This window comes from Alosa alosa, chromosome 4 (genome assembly GCF_017589495.1).
Source record: "Alosa alosa isolate M-15738 ecotype Scorff River chromosome 4, AALO_Geno_1.1, whole genome shotgun sequence".
NCBI classification, from domain to species: Eukaryota; Metazoa; Chordata; class Actinopteri; order Clupeiformes; family Clupeidae; genus Alosa; species Alosa alosa.
The window spans coordinates 12,792,158-12,814,406 of NC_063192.1; the positions used below are offsets into that span (position 1 = coordinate 12,792,158).

At 44.3% G+C, this 22,249-nt stretch overlaps 1 protein-coding gene across 7 annotated transcripts in view; it reads right to left on the reverse strand.

Annotated features, from left to right (window-relative positions):
• The window catches only part of nav1a (neuron navigator 1a), a 106,198-nt gene that overhangs the window by 12,317 nt on the left and 71,632 nt on the right, over positions 1–22,249 (reverse strand). For 4 of the 7 annotated variants that reach the window (XM_048242004.1, XM_048242006.1, XM_048242003.1 and 1 more), the window contains 10 exons: positions 13,060–13,198; positions 9,780–10,104; positions 5,281–6,049; positions 4,761–5,186; positions 3,129–3,170; positions 2,787–2,938; positions 2,227–2,406; positions 1,734–1,786; positions 1,034–1,057; positions 135–212 (listed from right to left, as the gene is read on the reverse strand). In XM_048242004.1, the coding sequence (XP_048097961.1) occupies positions 135–212; positions 1,034–1,057; positions 1,734–1,786; positions 2,227–2,406; positions 2,787–2,938; positions 3,129–3,170; positions 4,761–5,186; positions 5,281–6,049; positions 9,780–10,104; positions 13,060–13,198 (2,188 nt within the window). Of the gene's footprint in view, positions 1–134; positions 213–1,033; positions 1,058–1,733; positions 1,787–2,226; positions 2,407–2,786; positions 2,939–3,128; positions 3,171–4,760; positions 5,187–5,280; positions 6,050–9,779; positions 10,105–13,059; positions 13,199–21,368; positions 21,678–22,249 lie in introns of those variants that run through there. The other 3 variants (XM_048242010.1, XM_048242009.1, XM_048242008.1) reach the window with 2 other exon arrangements.

Consider the following 22,249-nt stretch of genomic DNA (forward strand, 5'->3'; position numbering starts at 1 on the left):
AGCTCAGCTTTCATCCACACATTCTGTTCCAATTCATGATTACCGGATGAGGGTCATAACGAGGTAAACATACAAACGATCATAAAGAAAACAAGATAATTAAAGGCAGACAAAAGAGGCTTTAAGGTACGTACGTTTGCAGACAGCTGGCTGGTTAGACAGGCAACCTTATCCTGGGAGGATTCCAGCTCCCTCCGCAGTTTACGGATTTGCTGTAGGGAGAGGGACACAATCATTACATTACAAACAAGCGCATGATCATGACAAATGATACAAGCAGATGTGTGTGTACGCAGGCTTGATTCATGAATAACACAAAATAAAGAGGATGCATTGAACAGATGGGATCTAAACATATATACACACATACACAAACAGGCACACACAACACCAATGAGGAACACACACACACAAAATACACACACAAAAAACAAGTCACTGTGCAAACTCACTGAACCTCAGAGGTGTTTTAGTACACTATCCCATAAATAACACAAACACGCTATGATAGTCATTAGTGTTGGTCCAAACAGGTTTGTGTTCTCACCTGACAAAGAAGTGAATATAACACCTCAAGTAGACATATTTATTCACTGACGTATGCCAAGTGACTAAAATATCATGGCATACTGTATTACTTTACGTACAGTATATTTAGCTACTGGCAAACGTATGTGGAAAATGTCTTCCCCTCCCTAGATCTGTGAAATATTTGTGTAATTTCTTTTTTTGGAACAAAGACTGTTTCTGAAGTACTATTCATATGCATTAGGGGTATAAAGTAATATTAGAGGTGGATATATTGCAGCTGTATGAATGAGTGAATCCTTCACAAAGACACAGACACTTAATATGGACAACGGAGAGTGAACTATGGAGAATGGTTTATGCAGAGTGGAAAATGCAAGGCAGGAAGGATCAAGTACTAAGCAAGTACTTGGAGGACGATGGAAACGGATGGAAGATGCAAAGACAAAGGTGAAGGTTACAGAAAAAGAAAAAGAGAGAGAGTGAAAGAAAGAGAGAAACTTACCTCGCCCTGTATCCTCTCCTCAGCCTGGGAGAGCAGGACAAAGGGGAGAAAGAGAATAAGCCACTAAAAGCTACTGCGCTATCAGAACTGCAGTCTAAGACCACTTGAAGCAGTGAGGTGCAGAGAGGAATGCTAATAAAGCAACACTGGGTCATTGTAAGCAGTAGAAGCACTGTGCTGTCACCAGTCACAGCATAAACAAACACTTGGGTGGTGACAACACAGCAAATAAATAGGGTGAAGCAAAAAAGGAAGTTTGTGTGTGTGTGTGTGTGTGTGTGGTTGTGTGTGGTTACAAACACAGAGTACTTTTAAAAAGTCATAAGGGTTTTGTCAAAGCCTTTTGTTCATCCATGTGGTGGCCTATCTCTAGATCACTTAGTCAGGAACAGTGAAAATGCATGACAGCACATTGATTTGTATCAATACAAACAAACCTCCACTGGGAATCAGAGGCCCCATCTACACTGCCCCCTCCCCCCCATCAGGGTCGACCTATAAACCCTTCAGCTTCTCACTCTGAACTATGCCGTCTCGACTGCGTGCAAAGAATGGCAAAAATTGGCCAGCGCTGCAGGTCTCTGGACAAGCGCTGCAAATCGGATCACATGCTGCACACTCGAGAGGGTCTGAGAGGCTTCGTGTGTGACAGATATCTACCCCAGGACAACTTCTGTTACAGTCAGCAGGCTTGACTTACCGAGGAATAGCTGGAAGACACACTGGATGCCAAAGAGAGCATGGAGCCATGAACTGGAGACAGCATGTGACCAGAAGGCCGAATGACATGGAGGGAAAAAGAGGGAGGGAAAAAGTTGTGGATTTCACCATATATGCAAGTTACAGCAAACAACACACCCATGACTAGACCAGACTGTTTACACATTATTTAGGAAAAACTATGAGAACTTGATAAGCAAGCCAGGTTGTTCTTGTTTGCACATTACAGATGGTTGCCTGGTTGACACCTTCTTCATATATAATAATTTTCACTGATTAATGAAATTAAAATTAATTGGACTAATATCATAATAACATCATACTATCAATGGATGATTGCATTGATGAACACAGCAATGATTGATTATGATCGATGATGAAAATCAACCACAACCATAAAGATTCCCTATTTGTTTACAGTTAGACTGTACACAACTCTATGTGTTTCCTCTATCAAGCAACAGTGTCCTCACCATCATCCCCGGGATCTCGGTCCCTGAAGGAGCCCGAGCGGATCATGCTCTTGGGTCTCTCCACCAGGGACAGGGTGCTGCCCAGCGGGGAGGCAGTGTACAGCTCAAATCCGGCATCGTGGGTGGGGATGCTGTTGGACCGGGTCATCCTGGGGGTACCACTCCCTGGACTGGGGGCCACTGTGGGGCAATAGAAACGTGATTGCAGGCTATCAGTGGGGCCAAAGAGGCAGTAAGGGAGCAAGACAGTAAGGATGTAGACCTGGAAGTCTGATAGAGGCTCAGACATTTCTCATCAATTACAACTGGACTACGGTCAGCAATCGGCTTCAAATTAAATTTTAAAAAGTGTCCATCTAAAAGGTCCAGTGACACAACGATGCCTTGACAACGACATGTGTCCAGCCAGTGTTGACTGAACTCTACTCAAAGTTGTCTACTCGATGTCTGCTGAAACATGTGTTGATAAATTGACACCGCTGAAAAATCATCTGCCATCAACACTGGCAACGGGCGTGGAGCCAGGGGATCGAGGAGGAGTGGCATAGCACGGCACTTACCCACGTTGGTGAGTGGGCTCTTGCCACAGGACATGGGCAGAGAGATGGGAGAGGGCAGCTGAGGGGGACTGGCCGACTCTGCGAGACTCATGATGGTGTGAGAGTGACGCCTCTCTTTGCTTTCATCCTCAGACTGGGCGCTGCTGTACTGACTGCAATTGGGAGATAGGGGGCAGTATTACACAAATATGTAGTCATTCAAGAAGCATACTGTCAATTTCATTTACAAAAGATTTGATAAGTGCATGAATGCATACATTTACATATATGGTATTATCTGCATTAGACAAAAATAGCACTGAATTGATCTGTGAATAGATTGAATAGGTTTAATATAAATACCTTAATCCTTTCTTTGGGAGAGTGTTTCTATCCCTTTGTGTGCTATAGGAGTAAGAAAAAAGGAAAGACAAAAGAAACTAAATTATCATTTCAGAGCTCTGAAGACTGCATATGCCAAGAAATGAGCCAATCAAATGTCACTCCGTGGAAGGAAACAGACATTTTAATTACAACAGGCTGAGCAAATTTACATTCTATTAAGAGTTCAGTCTGGGGAGATACAGATAATAAGCATTTAGTGATAATAGCCCCTCCTTTGTTGGCATGTGGACTGCCTTTGTTCCTCTACAGGGTGCCTGGTGGCTGGAAGGGGAAATGTACTGAACAGGGGTGTGAGGACAATGGGGACCTGGAAAACTGCTGACTGTAGAGCAGACCTGGCCCCAATCTGGGCCGGGATAGGGCTTGATATATGTGAGAGTCGGCCATTCTCTCGGAGGAGAGTGCGCTTGCAGTGACCTTGCAGCTGTCTTGTTTTTGCACATACTGCACAAGGATGTGTGTTCATTCCAGCGCACACAATGTCAACTCCCTATCTGGTCCATATGAACAAGCATAAGCAGAGGTGCATCTTTACAGCATGCAATATTACTCTCAATTGGTACTTTACAAATCAATACAGATCTAAAAGATAGGCTATGTTGGCTATGTTAGTCAATACATTAGTCAATCACTGACCAATATTCAGTAAACTCATTCCAATATCACTTGTGTCTAGTCCCTCTGCTTTGATTTGTACCTGATTCTTTTTTAGTAGCACAATAAAGCAATGCATCACATGCAGTATTTTCTCCTATGTGCAGATGAATTTCAGAGGTCTGCATTATGTCTGGACTCACCATTAGATGGCGCTATATCCACTCTTACATACACATATCCCGGAGGGGAACAAAACCTCATAAAGCCCATAAACTCATAAAGAGCAGTGGCTGACTACCAGTCCCTCTAAGGGGGTGAAGATTTAAGGATAGCTGGGTGAGGGGCATACGAGCGCATAAACAGCAGCAGGGGCAGCGGGAGGCCTGCGTCCAGACAGGAAATTCAGGCCCGTGCCCCTGTCAGGGAGCACATGGAGCAGACGCTTTATTGTGGAATGAATCACTGGGGTACGAAATGCCCATGGGCTGAAGTCATGCGGCCGTAGAGAGAGAAGAGAGGAGAGAGAGAGAGAGAGAGAGAGAGAGAGAGAGAGGAGAGGGAGGGAGGGAAAGAGAGGAAAGAGAAAGAGGGGAGAGGACAGAGAGAGGGGGGGATTTATTATTCAGTGTGCCTCTGAGTGCTAAAGAACAGTCTGAGAGGGGCTAGAGGGAAATAGGCTGACAGCATGGTGATTCAGATGGCCAGACTTTCACTGTCTGCAACTGATGATGACACCATATGAACTAAATTAGATGATCGTTTGGTGGTCTTGTCCAGTCACTCTACCAAAGGTCCACTTTCCCTTTTCCCACTTTTCAAAATACCCAAGTTCATCCTACAGCTTCAGTGAAACCTACTGTTTTTCAACCACAAATGAAGATGAACTGCTGAATAGTAGCTACAGCAGTGAGACGCACAACACATATGTCTTGCAGCTACAGGTCCTGCGTTAGGGAACAGGGATGGAATTAAAATGACCTAAGCGAGACGTACCTGTCAATCAATGACAGAGATGTCCTGCTGCCACTGCTCCAGCCGCCGAGCGAGGCTCTGTCCTCATGCCTGGAGCCCGTGTCCGAGCCGCTGTCCCCGGCCGGCGAGACGCTCATCTGCAGGGGCAGTGACTCCATGCTGCGGTGCAGGCCAGAGAGCCTGGGGTAGAGCAGAGGGGAGCCCGAGGTGCTGCGACTCATGGATGTGCTGGAGAAGCAGTCGGACGTGTTCACGTTGAGAAGCGGGGCAGGGCTCGGGGTCAGGCACGGCGCTGTGGTGGTCAGTCCTGCCAGGTCCTGCAGCTTTGAGTACGGAGGCACCCGGGGTGGAAGCTTGTCCTGAATGCTCCCGACACCAGAGTCTGCGCTGCTGGTGCTGACATTGTCTGACTGGACGGGTTTGCTAATCGATTTACTGCTGGATAGTCTGGGGATGTTAAAAAGTGAGATTAATGTTAGATTTGAACATGTGTCAATGATGGCTACCTAAAATATAACATGAAAGACACACAGCATCCTACCTATGCGGTGTAGGTGAGCAGTGGTCTGAGAATTTCCCCCCAATTGATGGCTGTCTGAGACCCTGCAGTTTGGAGCTGGGAACGTCCACAGCAGACTGGGAAGAACCTGTGGAGCTGGTGGACTTCACTGACCCATCGCCACACTCTGAGTCCGACACCACAGCTTTGGCTCTGGCCTTCTCCTTCTCCCGGTCCGTCTGGTTGACTGGACCGTTTCCTCCGAGGCTGGCCCGGCTCATGCTCTTCCCACTGCCTGGCTCTTTGAGTCTGGATGGGGGAGGTATGGAGGAGGTCTTCACGCTGGGTATGCCTACATCTATGGTGGTGCTTACTGGTCGTGCTCCCGGACGAGCCCCCACAAGTGACAGGGCGCTGGACTTGGCAGGTCGTGGCAGGCTGCGGTACTGGATGTTACTGCGCGCATTAGGGGCCAGGAAACCTTGCTCCGAGTTTGACACGTCGAGGCTGGTCTTTCGTCCCCCGCCCACAGCGGGTTTGACAGGGATGCCCGAAGATTTGGGTATCTTTCCAACGGTAGCGGATCCACCAGAGATGGCGGTGCCGCCTGCGGTCATCACTGTGGCAGTGCCTGTCGTCGGGGTGGGCTTCTTGTAGCCAAAGGAGCTCCCTGCAGAGGGACGCACCAGGCCAGACGGCGGCTTGCGGTTCTCCCCCCTGTCCTTCCCTGCATCGGAGCATGACCGCTGAAGTCCTGAGTTCTTCACGGCCATCTTAGCCTTATCCACCACTTTCTCATTGCTTTTTGGAGCTGTATACGAACACAAATGACATTTAATCAAAAGTTGCATGAAAGCAAAACCATAATGGTGTAATGCAACTAATCAAAACACACCTCTTCATCCATAAAACATCTTCTCAGTATTCATTAAGCTTAAGCCAAAGGAGAACCAAATTGCTCGGCACTAATGATTGTAAATTACAGCCAAAGTAAATGGCATTCGACCTCTGATGCCATTTCACTAATAGAGTTAGACCTGTCCATTTGCTATTAATTACTCTGAAAATGTCCAGTCCTGAGCTAAAATAGAAGCTCACTGGGTGCTGCAGGAAGCAAGAGAGCTTAGAGCTTTTAAATTCTTACCACACCCTACTGGAAAAGTACATTTTGCACTAAGTGCATGTGTGAGTGTCTTTCCTCTGTTGTGTGCAGTGTGTGTGTGTGTGTGTGTGTGTGTGTGTGTGTGTGTGTGTGTGTGTGTCTGAGGTGTGTACACTTTGTGTGCCTGTGCGTGTGTATTTGCATGTGTGCAGGCTCAGCAGTCCTGCGCTCTGACTGTGTAGTGATCACCAGCTTCTCTTCTTTTACTCCGTTTCCCTTGCTCCCTCTCCCTCTCTCTCCCTCTCTATCTCTCTATCTCTCTCTCTCCCTGTGCTAATGTGAACAGTGGGTGATATCCATCATCAAACTGAGCCCATGTGGAGTAAGGCTGAAGTGTTTATAGTTCTGACCCTAATTTAATTAACAGCCAGTATGGCAGTGGACAAGAGGCCACATGGATGCTGTTGAAGTAAGCCGATACAGATGTCTGAATGTGCGTTAGAATTCCACAAAAGGTTCCTTTGGTGTTCCTACCAAGTCGATAATTTGTTTTAATTCTTTATGTTTAAACAAAAACAGTTTTCTGTCACACGTTAAATCCATCTCTGTCCCTGAGATTATAAGTTATTGTTACACAACAATGCCAAATTGAACGTTATACTGAGAGACACAACAGTAAAGTGACAGCCATCTGGACCCTCTTAAGAGTATTTATAAATATCCATGACAAGCAGGCAAAGACACCGTGGGCCTGATCCCAAGGGAACGTGGTAAAGTACAAATGGGGTCTTTCGTAAATTTGAAAATTATGTTTGCTATGTAAACCCCAACCTGAATGTGCCTAAAACGTCGTTTCTGAAAGACTATTTAACATCTTGCGTCACAAACATGACAGAGTCAATTAAGAGACTAAATTATTTCAGTGTGGATAAAGGGGGAAAGGGACTGAGGTGGTTGAAACACACTAGAAAGGATGTGAATGCAGGCGCCTTAAGATGTCTCCATCCTTTGTAAGGACTCCTACCTTGAAAAAAACAACATAAAACTCAAAATCACCCTATTTGGACATTTGGATTATCTGGACGTTGCTGATTGCAACCGGCCTTCTGTGGAGTGCCATGGTTGACGACCCCGCCCCCACCCCCCATTCCCTTATCACTGGTCAAGGCAAAGCACAAAAGGAAAAAAAAAATGACTGAGGCTCTCTACTTAATGAGCACAGTGTGTGCAAGGGAGTGTGTCTGTGTGTCTGTAAGGATAGACAGGTGGATGGATGACAGGGAGAGGAAAAAACGAGATTATATGGCATAAATAATAATGTACAAACACAGACAAAAAGACAGAGGTCAGATGACCAATGAGACTAGTACAATTAAACATTAACTGGTTGATTTTTGGCTTGAAGGATAAGTTGTATTTCTCACTTTCTACTAGTGTCCAAATATAAACATCTTCATCTTTTCTTTTTCCATTCATGATATTAGCCTTAACAAACAATACGGCTGAATAAAAGATTTGGAGGTCAGAGAATGAGGCTACCTCATTCTGTACACTGAGCTCCATGTCAGAGTCCTCTGAGCCAAACGAGGCCACATCAGAGCCCTGGCCTTTCACAATAAAATCCAGAAGGCAATAATTGCATTTTGGTTGCTTAAGACTTCTTTTCTGTATAGAAATCAGCTATAAGGCCAACTGTTAGAAATATCAACCATATGTTACCAGTGAGCCATGGTAGAATTGCGTTCTAAAACCAGAAATAATTCAAAAATGCGTCAGTGCAGCCAGCCAGACCCGCTCTCTGCGGGTTAATCCTTATTATCGTGATCTGAGAGTCTCCTCAGAGAGTGTGCGCGGTGCATGGAACGTGGAAGACGCTGCTGACACAGGCTTTCGTCAGGCAGACATTAACATTTACAGACTCGCTGAAAGACTAATGAGCACTTACCCCCCCCCCTCCCGCTCCCACTGTCTATCCCTCTTTTGCTCTCGCTCTCTCTTAAGGATGAACTGTTCATCTAGCATAGCTGACAATGTTGCTTGTGGCCCGTTGGCCCAATGCCTGTACAACTGGTAGACAGCTCTATGGCTTTGACTTTCCTTCAGACCCAGACGATCTCTTAAAATATCATTTCAACTCCTTCATTTTTTATCCTTCAATTGCATGCAAAGTACATCATGATTTCAACAAAAGAAATCTGTCTGGTTCCTTAGCATGCAATTCACTGACTGACAACGGATAGACTAATCCTTTTCTTTCCAAGATGAGGAATTTAATACTGAACCATTTCATGTCACCAAAAGGTGCAGAACCCTGTTCTAATGCAGATTTAGGTTTAGCTTTCTCACAGTGCTTTGTGCAATGTTGTGAATGGTTAAATTATTTCAGTGTTGACAGCGAGTGAGGACAGATATGAAAACATATGTCTCATATATTACCCTTTTAACCTGTGCCTAGACGTGTGTCCTCAGAGGCTAGAACACACGCGATACACTGTCCAGATGGTCTCTTTGAGTGTAATACCTACAGTTTGCACAGCTGGGTTTCACTGTGCCAGTTGAGTGGCCTTGTATCGTGACCAAAAAAAAAAAGAGTCATAAACATAAGGGTTACACTGAAGAAAACATGTAAACAAATAGCTGGTTTCTTTTTTTTAGATTCTCAGGGCCTTCAAATGGCTGCTATAAATTCTCTCCCATAAATACAGAGTCCAGAGGGAGGAAGAAATGTCACTGGACACAGAAAAACAAAGGCTTTGTGCGCTTTGGGCCTGGCAGGAAGGGGAGATGGGTGGGATGGGTGATTTAAAGTGTGCTGGTGTGCTATCAAAGCCGTTTGTGGGCAACAGCTGTCTTGGCACGAGGCCAAGGCCCTCCCCAACCACAGCATGGCACAGTGGGGCATCATTCTGCACCAGGCATTTCCACCACAACCAGGGGATCATCTAGGCTTTTGTCACAACCAACGCCAGCAGCTGATCTAATAGATATAAGGCGCTTTCTGTACAGCGTGTCTACGCTTGAGTGTCTGAAATCTGAAAAAAAAGCATATTGAGAGGCCATGATATGGCCATGGTTATTTGTGCTTTTGCAATGGAGCTCACAGAGTATTGCACATGCAACACAAGATCATGAATTTGCTTCACACGGAAGGGTAATACTGATAAATATGGCCATATTCCTCCTAAGAATTTACTATTTTAAAAAACTGAATTATAACTGAATAAATCAGTCAACATATGAGATAACACACAAGACATTACTGAGAGAGAGAGAGAGAGAAAGAGAGAGAGAAAGAGAGAGTGTATTAGAATAGAATTGTCAGTGAGATAGAATTGTCAGTGAGTGTCTCAAAGTGTGAGTGTGTGAGTGAATGTGACTGAGAAAGTGTCTGAGCGAGAGAAAGAGAGTAGCTTATGTGTCTCAGGTCTATCTCGCTCACCTGCCACTTTGAGCATGCTCTGGGAGGCGTGTGTGATGGGCGAGGTGACCCCGACGGGAGGGTTGCGGCCCTTCTTCAGACCGCTGCCATGCTGGCTGAGCGTCTGCGGCTTCCTCAGCTCGCCCTTGACCCCCGTGACCCCTGTGCCTCCGCCCCCGCCGCCATCGTCCAGCATGCGGCTGCTCTTCTTCCACTTGCTGGAGGTCTCCGTCTTAAGGCTGCCGGTGTCGTAGCCGCCCTCGCTCCGCCGCAGAGCCTTGGCCTCCTCGCTGTACCACGTCAGGCCGCTCTCCACCAGGGAGCGCTTCTCCGCATCCGTGCGCAGCTGACCAGGAGGGGAGGGGTGTGTGGAGAGAGAGAGAGAGAGAGAGGGGAAGGTGAGTCTCACAAAGGAAAGGGTGACATTACAATAGGAACATCAGTGATGAATGACCTGCCTAAAGCAGAGAGCAATGCAACCATACAGAGGTGATATTAGAGGGTAAAACACTGTCCCAGTCCAGAGCCAATTAAAATCTCTGACGGTGTGTATTGCAAAGTGTGTGCAATTGCAGTGAGCAATCATAAGGACCTATTGTTCCGTTTTCACAAAGCACAAGCATTTAAATATCGGACCAAAATGTGTTATAAATGCATTTGTAGCACACATTTGGACACAACATTTATATCTGCAGTATGACTTGATACTTTAGACTTTAAACATTATACTAAACTCAGCAACACTGTTGAGATGAATTTCATAGAAGACATGGTTGTGGTTAAATAACTACTTCAGTTTGACTGAATATTACATTAAAAAATAATAACTCACCTACCCTACTGTTAAAACCCAATCCTTATAAAACACAATATTAGCTTAACCCACAGGTCCATGGATTGGATGTGCCCAACGTGACAAATACCCAAAACTGAACACCACCAAACATGGAAGTTTCACTTCATTCGGCGGAGGATCTCCATTTATGCTCTTTAGACAACCTGTGGTCGCATTCCGCTGGATGTGCGGGGAAGGGAGCTGGCCCCTAGCACACCCCTCATGTCACGAGTCGGAGAAATTATGACACCGCAGAAGACGTGCCTTTGTTCTGATGCCTGCTCTGCATCACAGCAGAAGGGGGCTGTGCTTTTTCCGCAAGTGTCTGTGATCAACCACAAGTGTTTACAATGCAGTCAGATCTCGTGTTTTTCTCCTCCTCAGAAGAACAAGGATCAGTTACTGCACTGAAACCGGGGGAAATGTCACGCTCTGGCCATACAGGGGAAAATTAGCAGTGGCAAGATGATGATTCAGTGGATGGACTCAGAAGACCTCACGGAGGTACACTATCCTTACAGTGTCCTCAGATATCACTGTAAGTACAGAACATTACCGGGATTATTTGTTGGTGAAAGAACAACTTCTATTAGGACACATATAATGTCTACAGTGTTCTGAAGAGAATAAGGCCATTAAAAATTAGGCTCCATAAAGAAATATTTGCATTTGGGTGTTCCTCTATGAAACAGGATGAATTTAAACTCTAATTTGATACATTCCTGGTCAGAGGCAGAGGTTGTAAAAATCTCCCTTTTGTTTGAGCTGACCCGAGGCCTCCCCGACTGGACAGTCAGATGGGTACAGATGGCGCCACTTTCTAGGAGTGACCTTCAGCACGGCCCGAGGAAACGGCGCGCCACTCCTAGCATCTCCACGCATGTGCCGCCGTTGCCATGGCAGCGCCACACCACCTACTTCCTGCAGGACTGGCACTGGCTCACAGGACTGAGCGGGAAAAGCAGGCCACTGACAACAGCCTTCGCACTCCGCCTCCACCATCTAAAACACAGTCGACTGTGACCTACATTGGATATGTGGGCCTATTCACATGTGGGTGTGAGACTGCTTATTCTGTACACTACTTCAGTGGGAGGCATTCTAAACCGAACCCTTCCTTCCTTCAGCACACACAGTGCTGAGTTCCTGTGTGCTCAACTGCTGAGAGAGAGAGAGAGAGAGAAAGAGAAGAGCTGTGTTGATGAAGAACAATGATGATGATTTTGTGTGTGTGTGTGTGTGTGTGTGTGTGTGTGTGTGTGTGTGTGTGTGTGTGTGTGTGTGCCAGGTGGAGTCTGATGAGCACCTTGCTAGTAGAGTATGAGCATGACTTAGTACTGCCCCTTTTCGTATCCCATTATTTAAATGTTTAATAATGTATTGCAACTTTTTGTGCTTTGGCAATGCTGTACAGCTTACAGCCATGCTAACAAATCTGCTGAAATGGAGAGTGAATAAGAGAGTCGTATCTCAGAGTGTGTTACGAGTATCAGCTCTCTGGGTGGCCGTGAGAAAGAGCACACGATCGTACATCAGGCGGCTGTATTGCAGTACACCACTGGGATGACTTAAGAGCAAGGCCACATCACGGCAGCAACGGCGGCGGCAACGCGGGGTGAATCACACACCAGGGGCAGCAGGGGAACGGCAGCCCAGTCTGGCTCTCATCACTGACTAATGGAACACAGCCACCCCTTTCGAAATGGTGTCTGTGTGTGTGTGTGTGTGTATGTGTGTGTGTGTGTATGTGTGTGTGTGCATGACAGAGAGAGAGAGAGAGAGAGAGAGAGAGAGAGAGAGAGAGAGAGAAAGAGAGAACTAGGGGATGAAAAAAAGTGTAAGTTTAAGTATGTGAGGTAAAACATGAGTACAGTAGCACTTTGGGTTGCACTCGGTGCATAATAAACTTACCTTACCTTACCTTACCTTACCTAGGACATACATTTGTTTATGCATGTGTTTATTTTACTCTACTTATGTATGTGGAATAGGGAGCGAGAGAGTGGAAGACTAAGTGTGGATTTGTCTGTGTCTGTCTGTACTGTGTGTGTGTGTGTGTTCCACACTTTGTGGCAAGGTCTTTGGCAACCGCACACTGCAGTCCATGTAGCACTGCATGGAGTAGATCTCAGATGACTATCGATCGCATCAGTCTAAACAGGCTTAGTTCACACAGAGAGTTGTCTGTTCCTCACTCATCCTATTTGCAGTCTTGTGCCATGTTTGGTCTGGGAGTCATTGATCGCGTGTTAAATGTCTGAGCACACTGCATACAGCACACACACACATACAGAGACACTCACTCACATGTGTCTGGCTGACTCTGAAAAAAAATCATCAATCTCGAATATGACTCCTTTGATATAACACTCTGCAGCTGTGTCGTCGATGCCGCAAAAACCACAACAAGCATTTCAGTAAAGTAATGTGCGTTTTGGGTGGAAAGCGAGACCAAAAATGACTCACCACGATAGCGGAGTTTCGGCGAGAGCCAATTGGCGTGGTGGGCAGCGAGTTGAGTGAGGAACCGGCGTTGAACTCCTCCGAGCTGAGGTTGTCTGAGCCGTCACTCAAGCCACTGCTGATGGAGCTGCTCTCATCCCAACTGCAGAGAGAGAGAAGAGAGAGAGAGAGAGAGAGAGAGAGAGACCATGAGATGATCAGACATTGTCAAAAATCATATTTCTAAACAAAACTGCTGTTCTAGTTCCTTGTGTAGACACAGATCTACTTTAATCCAAAACCAGGATGAATAACATGCTGTGTTGAATTCCCCTATGACCCAACTGCATGCAACTTTCTCATCTGCTGTTGGACATTTCGGGGGTCTAGGAGCCTGGATGACACTGATTAATGGCTCTGAGCTGCTTGCCAGGAGAAGTACTCCGTCACTAGACAGACACATTTCTGCACTCCAGAGATATCTCTAAAAATAACCACTAATGAAATCTCTTTCCACCCAACACCATCCGTCTGGCAAATTAGCGTTATTAAGACACAATGACTGAACCATGGATGATGCAACACTTTGAGCTGGAAAAAATGGTTAAGATGTGAAGGTATGCGAGCCTCTATTGTGTGTCAGTGGGCTGAAGGCTTTTTGAACAGCGAACCTTTAAGATGGGGAAACATGTGAATGATATTGCACAATGCTTATCTCGGTTTGTCTCTGAATCTATTCCCAGGACAAGAAACTAAATCCCAATGAGCAACGCAATAAAAAAAAAAGGTCTGAGGTGTCTGAAACGCTCCCTCTTTCCGCAAAAACAAGGATATCAGTAATCTCCAAAGCCACATGAGATGCTCTTTGGGTGGATAGATCTCTGGGGGATACAGTGAGGCCATGCAAGGAAGGGGGAGGTGAAAATCTTCCAGATGGGTGGTCGAGTGGGTCACGCAATAGCCAAAGGGGAACTAGAGATGAGATGGGTGAGGGCAAAATGGTGAAGGGCACCTTGAAAACTACAGAGGTCAAAGGGCACAATTGCACTCCGAAAGACATTCTAGAACATTCCAATTAAAATGGAAAAGGATTGAGGAAAAAACTACTTGTAGCAACTAATGCTATCACTTTGCATTAATAAGTGTTTTAAACCCTGCAGATAAGGTAACCATTACATGATTAAAGGAAGATGCACATAACCAGAGGACACCAAATAACAATAATATGGGGTGTCATTAACAGGTTGTCTAAAAGCTGTGGTAAGTAGGCCTACATAATCTAACTGCTCAGGGCATCCCTGAATGACAGACAAGTGAACTAAGAGGAGGGGAGAGGGGTGGGGGTGGGGGGATAATTATTAGGGTTTGAGTTACACCCTGCTAGGTCCACCTCCACCCTTCCTCTTTAATGATCCCTGCACAGTTAGCATTGCAGGGGAATATTAACACCACTTGAATTAAATGCTGCTACAGAAGAGATCGTTAAAAAAAACACACCACTGCAGCACCATCGTAATAACTGTCTAGTTACGCTACGCTATTTTAGGTTACCAGTAATCTGAGTGTCTCAGCCAAGACTGCCTGCCTCTTGGCTAATTGCAGGGTAGTTTATTACACTCTGACTAAGAAGCTCACTTAGGGTCATGAGAAAATACAAAGGTCGCACTTCCGACTTTGGAAAACGAGGAGCTACCTGAGCTACCTCAGCAGAACTGGGACCATTACCTCATCTCTGGAAATAAAATATTCCTGATCTCCTCCACCCTTCCCACAGCATGAATCTTAAACAAAACCTGCACAGTAATTCACATTAATGCTCCCTCAGACACACACACACACACACACACACACACACACACACACACACACACAGACAGACATGCAGAGAGACAGAGACAGGGAGGAAGATATGTCTTTGATCCCAGGCCAGAATGTTAGAAATGGAAACTGACCTATTGGTGATGCAGTACTTTCAAAAGAAACCCATTGATAGCTTTTACGTAAATGGCAGCAGGATTTAAGCCAGATTGACTCTGTGCACGGCTGCACAGAAGTCCAGGGGCATCCATCTGCTATGTGGGGCACAGCTAATATTTATTTCACACAGACGAAACCGATGAGGAGGCCGATTAGACTAATTATCCTCCAACCACTCATACTGAAGTTGAAATGACCAACACAGATTGGTTTCATGTGATCGACTGTATTACAATGACTTTCAGATGGGAGCAATATCAATAAATAATAAACAATACTACTTACTAGGCCTGTGTTATGCTGAAACTATTGTCAATGTTAAAGCCTTTGAAGAGCCACACTCATAACAAGCTAAACTTAATCCGCTATCACTGCCATATGCCTAATGGTTCTCCTTATGCATTTCTCCAACAGACAGATGTCTGAAAATCTGAAAAGGCTTTAAAGAGTTGAGCGAGTATTCAAATCAGATTAGAGTTGGCAGTTCACCATATCACCATAAGTAAGTAAGTTAGTAATAAGTAGACACTAGATAGCTTTTCATTTGCTTTAGCAGCTGGAGGATAATGCATACACTGATCTAATTGCTCGTCCTCAGCCTCCATTTTCCCCGTCTTCCTATTACTATAAGGCAGTGCTCAATGTATAAAGTTTAAAGCCTCTTTCTGAAATAGCCTCGGTTCTGTCCGCCCATTACGGAGGGTGGCTCCCAAGTGCAACAAATCATTTCAGAAGCAGCAGCAATTACAGTAGGCTTAACGCCTATCAGCAGGGAACAAAACCCACAAACGCTTTTCCCTTTTGAACCCATCTGAGTCAGAGGATACAGGCGTAAGGTATGTAGCTTGGAAGTCGAAGCCACTTCAAGAGAACTCAATGTGCCTGAGTAAACTATCAGATGCCTACTTTATGAAGTGAGAGTGAATTAAAGCCATATGTAGCTTTTGTAAGGGTAATTGGTATACTGATTAACTGACTACTGTTTCCATCTGACAACAAATCAACAAATTTAACATTTGAGAAGGGAGCTCAGACTACAAAAAAACTACATTGAGGATGATAACAGTGTCTAACTCATAATAGAGGACAAATAAATATTGGACACGGTAGAATAACGACAGAAAAGGATCTGTCAAGCATGTCTAGGTACTATCTAAAATCATTTCAATTCAGCTAGACCACTTTCTCGTTGAGGTAATTTTTTTTCCCTGTTAGGGTAAATAATGTTTTAATATGTTTTATGACCTCCACTTTGTATGGAGGACAAGCCAAAATATATTTCCCCCTCAATTCTTGGCTCTCAAACCTTGGAGACATACCTCTAAGCCTGGCAAGGCCAACTCGGTACGAGTCCAACTGAACGTCTGTTAGATCGCAGGCCAGAGGAAGTGAGGATACTTCTCAGCTCAAACAGATAAAGCACTATGTTCAAATAAGCCCACGCCCCTTTATCGTTCCTTTAGAATATAGTGAAATACTATACATGATAAATAGCTATCTTTTTAATGTGCTTGAGTTTGATATTTTCCAGGTTTGATATTTTCTTTGCCAAATTATTTCTGTCTCAGGTCAAAACATACTCAAACACTAATAAAATACAATGGCATAAGAACCACAGCAAAAATTCACACAATGGAAATGATAGCGGTCAAATGCAAGTAAGGACCAGTCATAGCCTTTGGCATTCTCTATTTTCTGATCCCTTCCCTACCTTCTGTCATAGAGAGGCAAGTTCACTGTATCTGTCAGACCAGAGTGACCCAGCGTGTGTCCTTGTGCTATACGTTTGTCTTATCAGTCATGGTGTTCTATTTATCATTTGTTTTCCATCACAAGGATTTATGGTCAGTGTTGAATGTAATACTGTATGGTGTCTGAGGTACTAGCACAGATGGTCCCCAATATGTGTTGTAAGACCACCTAACCGGTTAAGCCTTAGAGAACAGATTGCCCTGACAGAACATAGAATATGGGGGACCTTGGACTATGCAGCCTGCATCGGCACTGTCATTTCAATGACAATTTAATGTGTGAAACCATGGAATTCATATGTATCTACATATGATAGGTGCTGGACTATCTGATTAACAGTATGATGTTGATTGTGTCGAATACCACAATTACAAATTTTATACGACATACTATTATTCTTTCATTTCAGTACAAAATGAGGTCCATCTTAGACACTTAAGTACAATCAGTCCCTCCATTATGGCAGTGGATGAATCGATAAAAGCCCTCACACCAAAGTCCCACCACAGCTTGCCCATTGTAGATTAACAGAGATTAAGACTAAATGTTTGGTTTAAGTAATTGCAGCATAATTACAGTTAATTCCAACTGTCCAAAGGATTATTCTTCAACAAAGGTCCACACCACTGCAAATCAGACATGGATGGATTCTCATAGCTAAGCACTACAGCATATTGATCTGGTCTACCACTGGCAATGTTCTGACATCACAAAAACAAGCTCCTTTGGATGTCTTTGATTTCACCATAAGAGTAATACACCCTTATGCAGTCTGACACAGTAATAGTGTATTCAAATTAGCAAAATTGTATCCTGATGTGGCCAGGATATGTTTTGTTTTTCTTTAATGATATCCAACTAAGCTTGCGTAATAAATAATAACCACTGGCAGCTTAATATTAGTCCGTGTGGACAAGGGTGATGTGAGTTTATGTTCATGTGAGGACCCTGGCCGTCCTGCTCCCGTGTCCCTGATGGCCACTCTCAATCAAGCAGAAACAAGACCTCATTTCTCACAGGGTCCATTTGTAGACACTGGTGGAAAGTTGCTGACCTATACAGCCAGATGCTAGAGCTGATATTGAGCAACAACACAGGAACCGTCCACACGGCACTGAGAAGTCACGACACACAGAAAAGCAATGATTAAAACTATATCCAAAAGGTGTATGCACATTATAGTGGCTTAGCTATCCCAACAGTGACTTAGTTATCTCTAGAGATTCATTAACATAAAAAGGGAGAATTTGAAAGCGACCAACCCATCAACTGACAATGTGTGTTAATATTAGGACAGTCAAATGCCTGTTATCCTGTGTGGCCTACTGTAAATTAGAGAGCATTTGGAAGAGGGACACTCTCTAAATTTAAACCTCAGGTGTGGTCAAAGACAAAACAATGGATACAAACAATAGCTGGGTTGGTACAATGACCCCCCCCACACACACACACAACTATGACCACCATCGAATCATAACAACAGGAAGGGTAACTCTCCAACTACTAAACCACACACTATGACATTGTTATATGGGTTTTGTGTTTACCATGGCTCTATTCCAGCATCGACAGTTGATGTAAGAGCCATGCTCACGTTTCGATTGGCAACGCTGAGAGATGTTTTGTTTCAAACAGCACAGGGGAAGGACAGGGAACACTTTTGAATGGAGCGTGCTGCTCCTCCCCTCAGTAAAATAACTTGAAGCAGCTGTGGGCTCTCACTACCACCAAGGCCCCCTTCTCCAGTCCCAGCTGTTTGGATCACACACCATATCCCCCTGTAACAATGACTGCGCTATAATTCAAGTGGAATTCCACAACAGTGTGAAAAGGTTATGTCAAAGGAGCTATTAAATGGTGTTTAACGTTCATTTCCACAACAGGTAATTGCAATGCATAGTACATAAAGTCCCACTGCGATATGAAACATGTACAGTAAATCATGCACCACCTTAAGGAAGCCAAAACTATTAAACTCAGGTCCATATCATTAAGGCGATCTAACAGAATGAGGCAAATGTAATGTAAAAGGATAGTTATAATAGCAGAATATTCACTGTCCATCTAGTCGTCTGGGATGACCTCTGAAATGAATAGCACACTGAATGAGAATAAAGTCCACTTTTTGGAAATGAAAAGTTCTGCAGGTGGGAGAAACATGACTGGCTTTGTGTGCTGGCTAACTCCAAGACACGAAACATGAGGACCCAATTGAGAGACATCATTCATTTGCTGGAACTAAAATTTAACAGAGCTCCTTAGCAAGAAAAACAGGACAAGTTTTAGCCAACACAACAACACATGCTGGTATGTGTTGTGAGGACTTTTTTTTTCTTCTTCACAAAAGAGAGGACAATGATGTGCATGAGGTCAATACACAACACAGGATACCAGCTAATTATAATGAGAATGGCACATCAGGACACTGACTGCTAGTGTTTCAGTTAGAACTTTACTAATTCACCAAGCACACAATGGCACAACATTTAACATCTTTAAAACCAGATCACAGCTTGTGATAGGCTATTGTCAGTTTCTTCATGTGACCCAAAACAACAGGTGAGGAGCAGTGTGCTGAACTCCTATAAAGCAAAATTTCTCAAATATGTTGAAATAATACAAAACGATCAAGAACATAATAAAAGCAAAAGAACCCTCTGCATAAACAGTTCACCTCACCTCAACTTCACACCTGTTGACATCAAAACTTTCTTTTTTGTGTGCAAGTGTATACTACAAAATAAGCATTAGGGGGACAACCCCTTTAGGTGAAAATGCATTGTCCAGTCCTGTTCCTCTCATAATAAAGGTCACTGACCTTCTATTGTCTGCACTGGCCTTCTTGATTCCCCTGTAGCACACCACCTCTCAGCCATAAAACGGTTAGGCTATAAACAAATCAGCAACAGACTCCAAACAGACTCCAAAACAGGATCAGGTTTCTAACTGACATTATCCGGGTATGCAGCGTCATGTCATGTCAAACAAGCAAGTTATGGTCAAGCGAGCCAGCTCCCTAGCCTCAAACTTCCTCCTTCGAACAAAGCCATTGGTTTAACCTCGCGAAAACAACTGCGAATTCATTTAAAAGTGTTTCCTGATAATAGAGTAAAGTTAAGGAACAGACATGATTCATCATGTACCAGACATTCCATAATCAGCGGTGTGTCGCAATATGTCACTTCTCAACATGAATGCGTCAAAACAGGTTGATCAGCTAGCAAAAGAGCAACACTCTTGAGATTATTGATAACAGACACATGGCTGCCGTGCCGCCCTCTGTCAGAACTTGGGAAGCATCTGTGCCTTGACTAAAGCTAATGGCTTGATCAGCTGTCTTTGTTTTAATGGGTTTACATAAAGGGTCGATGGTGGGGTCAGCCACCCAGAAAAAAGCAAAAACATAGAGCTCCAAGGTCAAAATCAATGCTGTCTAATGGAGATGAGGAGGGGGCCCTCCGTCTGCCGTCTCGAAGAGGTCCGAATATTACAGGATTACCTGATGTATAACATAATTATAACCTATTGCGCAAATTATGCAATCTGATTTGCGCTTGCATTAAGTCGCTTAGTTTATTATATCGATGTATGTATTCTAAAAATGAATGGATAGAACAACATGTCGCTCTGATGTCCATTATGATTCATGTGACTTAAGTGAGCCACCCTTGAGACTGCATTTAGCGGAGATCACTTCAGTCACGTTCAATTGGAGCACCGGGTGCATTGGCACAATTGCGCCCGCTAAAATAGGTCATTGTAAAGAACACCGTCTCGAGCTTAATCAGTCTCTCATTTGCATCACAACCTGTGCCTAATGGTCAACAAACAAACACTTGTCAAAGCCATCTCCATCACAAAACAATAGAAATACTTCCACGACAATGTGAGAAATCCGCTAACCCTAGCCTACTGCAATGCACCCCCACTACACACCCCTTTCACATTCATCGTCTTTGACTGCACTGTCAGACAGTGACTGACCATCCTCTGAAAATGTAAACCATTTCCGGAGACGATTGCAGGAATATTCTAAATACTAGATCCAATAGCCTATCAGATACAAATGTACTGTAAAGGTCCTAAAATATAGCCTACCATTTAGTTAATGATTTCTTAATGTGTCAGATTATTAAATTAGCTGTGCGAGGCAAAGACGAAATGTGGTACATATGAAGCAAAAATAGTTTCTCTATTCGGCTTTCCTACATTCATTGACTCATTAACCTATATTCTACAGTAGAACTCAATCAACATGTACATTTGTCCATAGCTGTTAAATATGCGTTTTCCGCTATTAAACTGCCCAATGCTCCTATATGAGATAAAGATTCAGCAGAGTTTATTTGCACCATACCCTACTAAGCATTTCTAGTAAAATGCTTATCAATGAAATTCCCCCCTCGCACACCTTGCGGTTTAATACTGGCTACTAACCACTGGTCCAATGCTGCAGACACAGTCACAGACTGCTTTATTAAAGGCTACCGGCTTTCTTTTCCCCGACTGACAATTTGCTTTGCTTTGTTCACACGTGGAGTGCAAGCTCCATTCATGTACCCACATTATGGGGATAAATAAATAACCTTTAATGCCTCCCTTACCTTGAAAGATAATGCATTGTCCTTCCCCTCTGAGACGGGAACTGCAGCACTTTTCCATTGAGAACTCGCCCACTCATCGTTATCCCTCTGCTTTGTTCGCGTTGGACATAGCCTGCTACAGTCCTTAAAATCCCCCGTTTCCTATAGCCGAAAAGCGCGCTGCTTGATTTTCAGATTCTGCTTGTTAGGATTCAGTGAGAATCCGCAGCGCAAATCTTCCGACCCACATTTGGGGAGCGCGTGTGTGAGGGACAGAGAGAGAGAGAGCGGGGAGAGAGAGAGGAGGGACGGTAAGCCAACACCCCCTTATTCCACCCACCCTCTTTTCCTCCAGCCTGATCGCAACCAGCTGTAACGCTAAAAATGTACACCGATGCCTTTCACGCAACCATACGGATTCAGACATCAGTTTTCTAATAACAAAATATCACTTTAGTTTCACTTCAAGTGACATTATGAATAAATAAGACAAATACTGTCCCTCCTTTTTTGTTTCAACACGTGCTACTATTGTGCCAAGCCCACAAGCGAGCATCTGCTGTGTGATTTGCCAAAGAAATTTCATCAAGACGCGGTTAGAATACTGTAACACTAGCGTGGTATGGGTCAAATATCATTAAGAACAGGGAGCCTAAATGGAGCACATTCTCTCTTATGGGGCTCGCCAACACCGACTGAATACTAGCCTTTATCTGACAAATCAATAGCGTGCTATTGACCACGCAGCTTCAGAAAGTTAAGGCTATTGGAACGGGTGAGAAGAGATCATGAATATCCCTCCCCACAAACAGAAGACTGTGGAAATGGCAACAAAGAAGGACTTCATCCCTCAGAAACCCTCCCTTGCACCACCCAGCTCTGGGAGGCGGTGGTGCCATGCT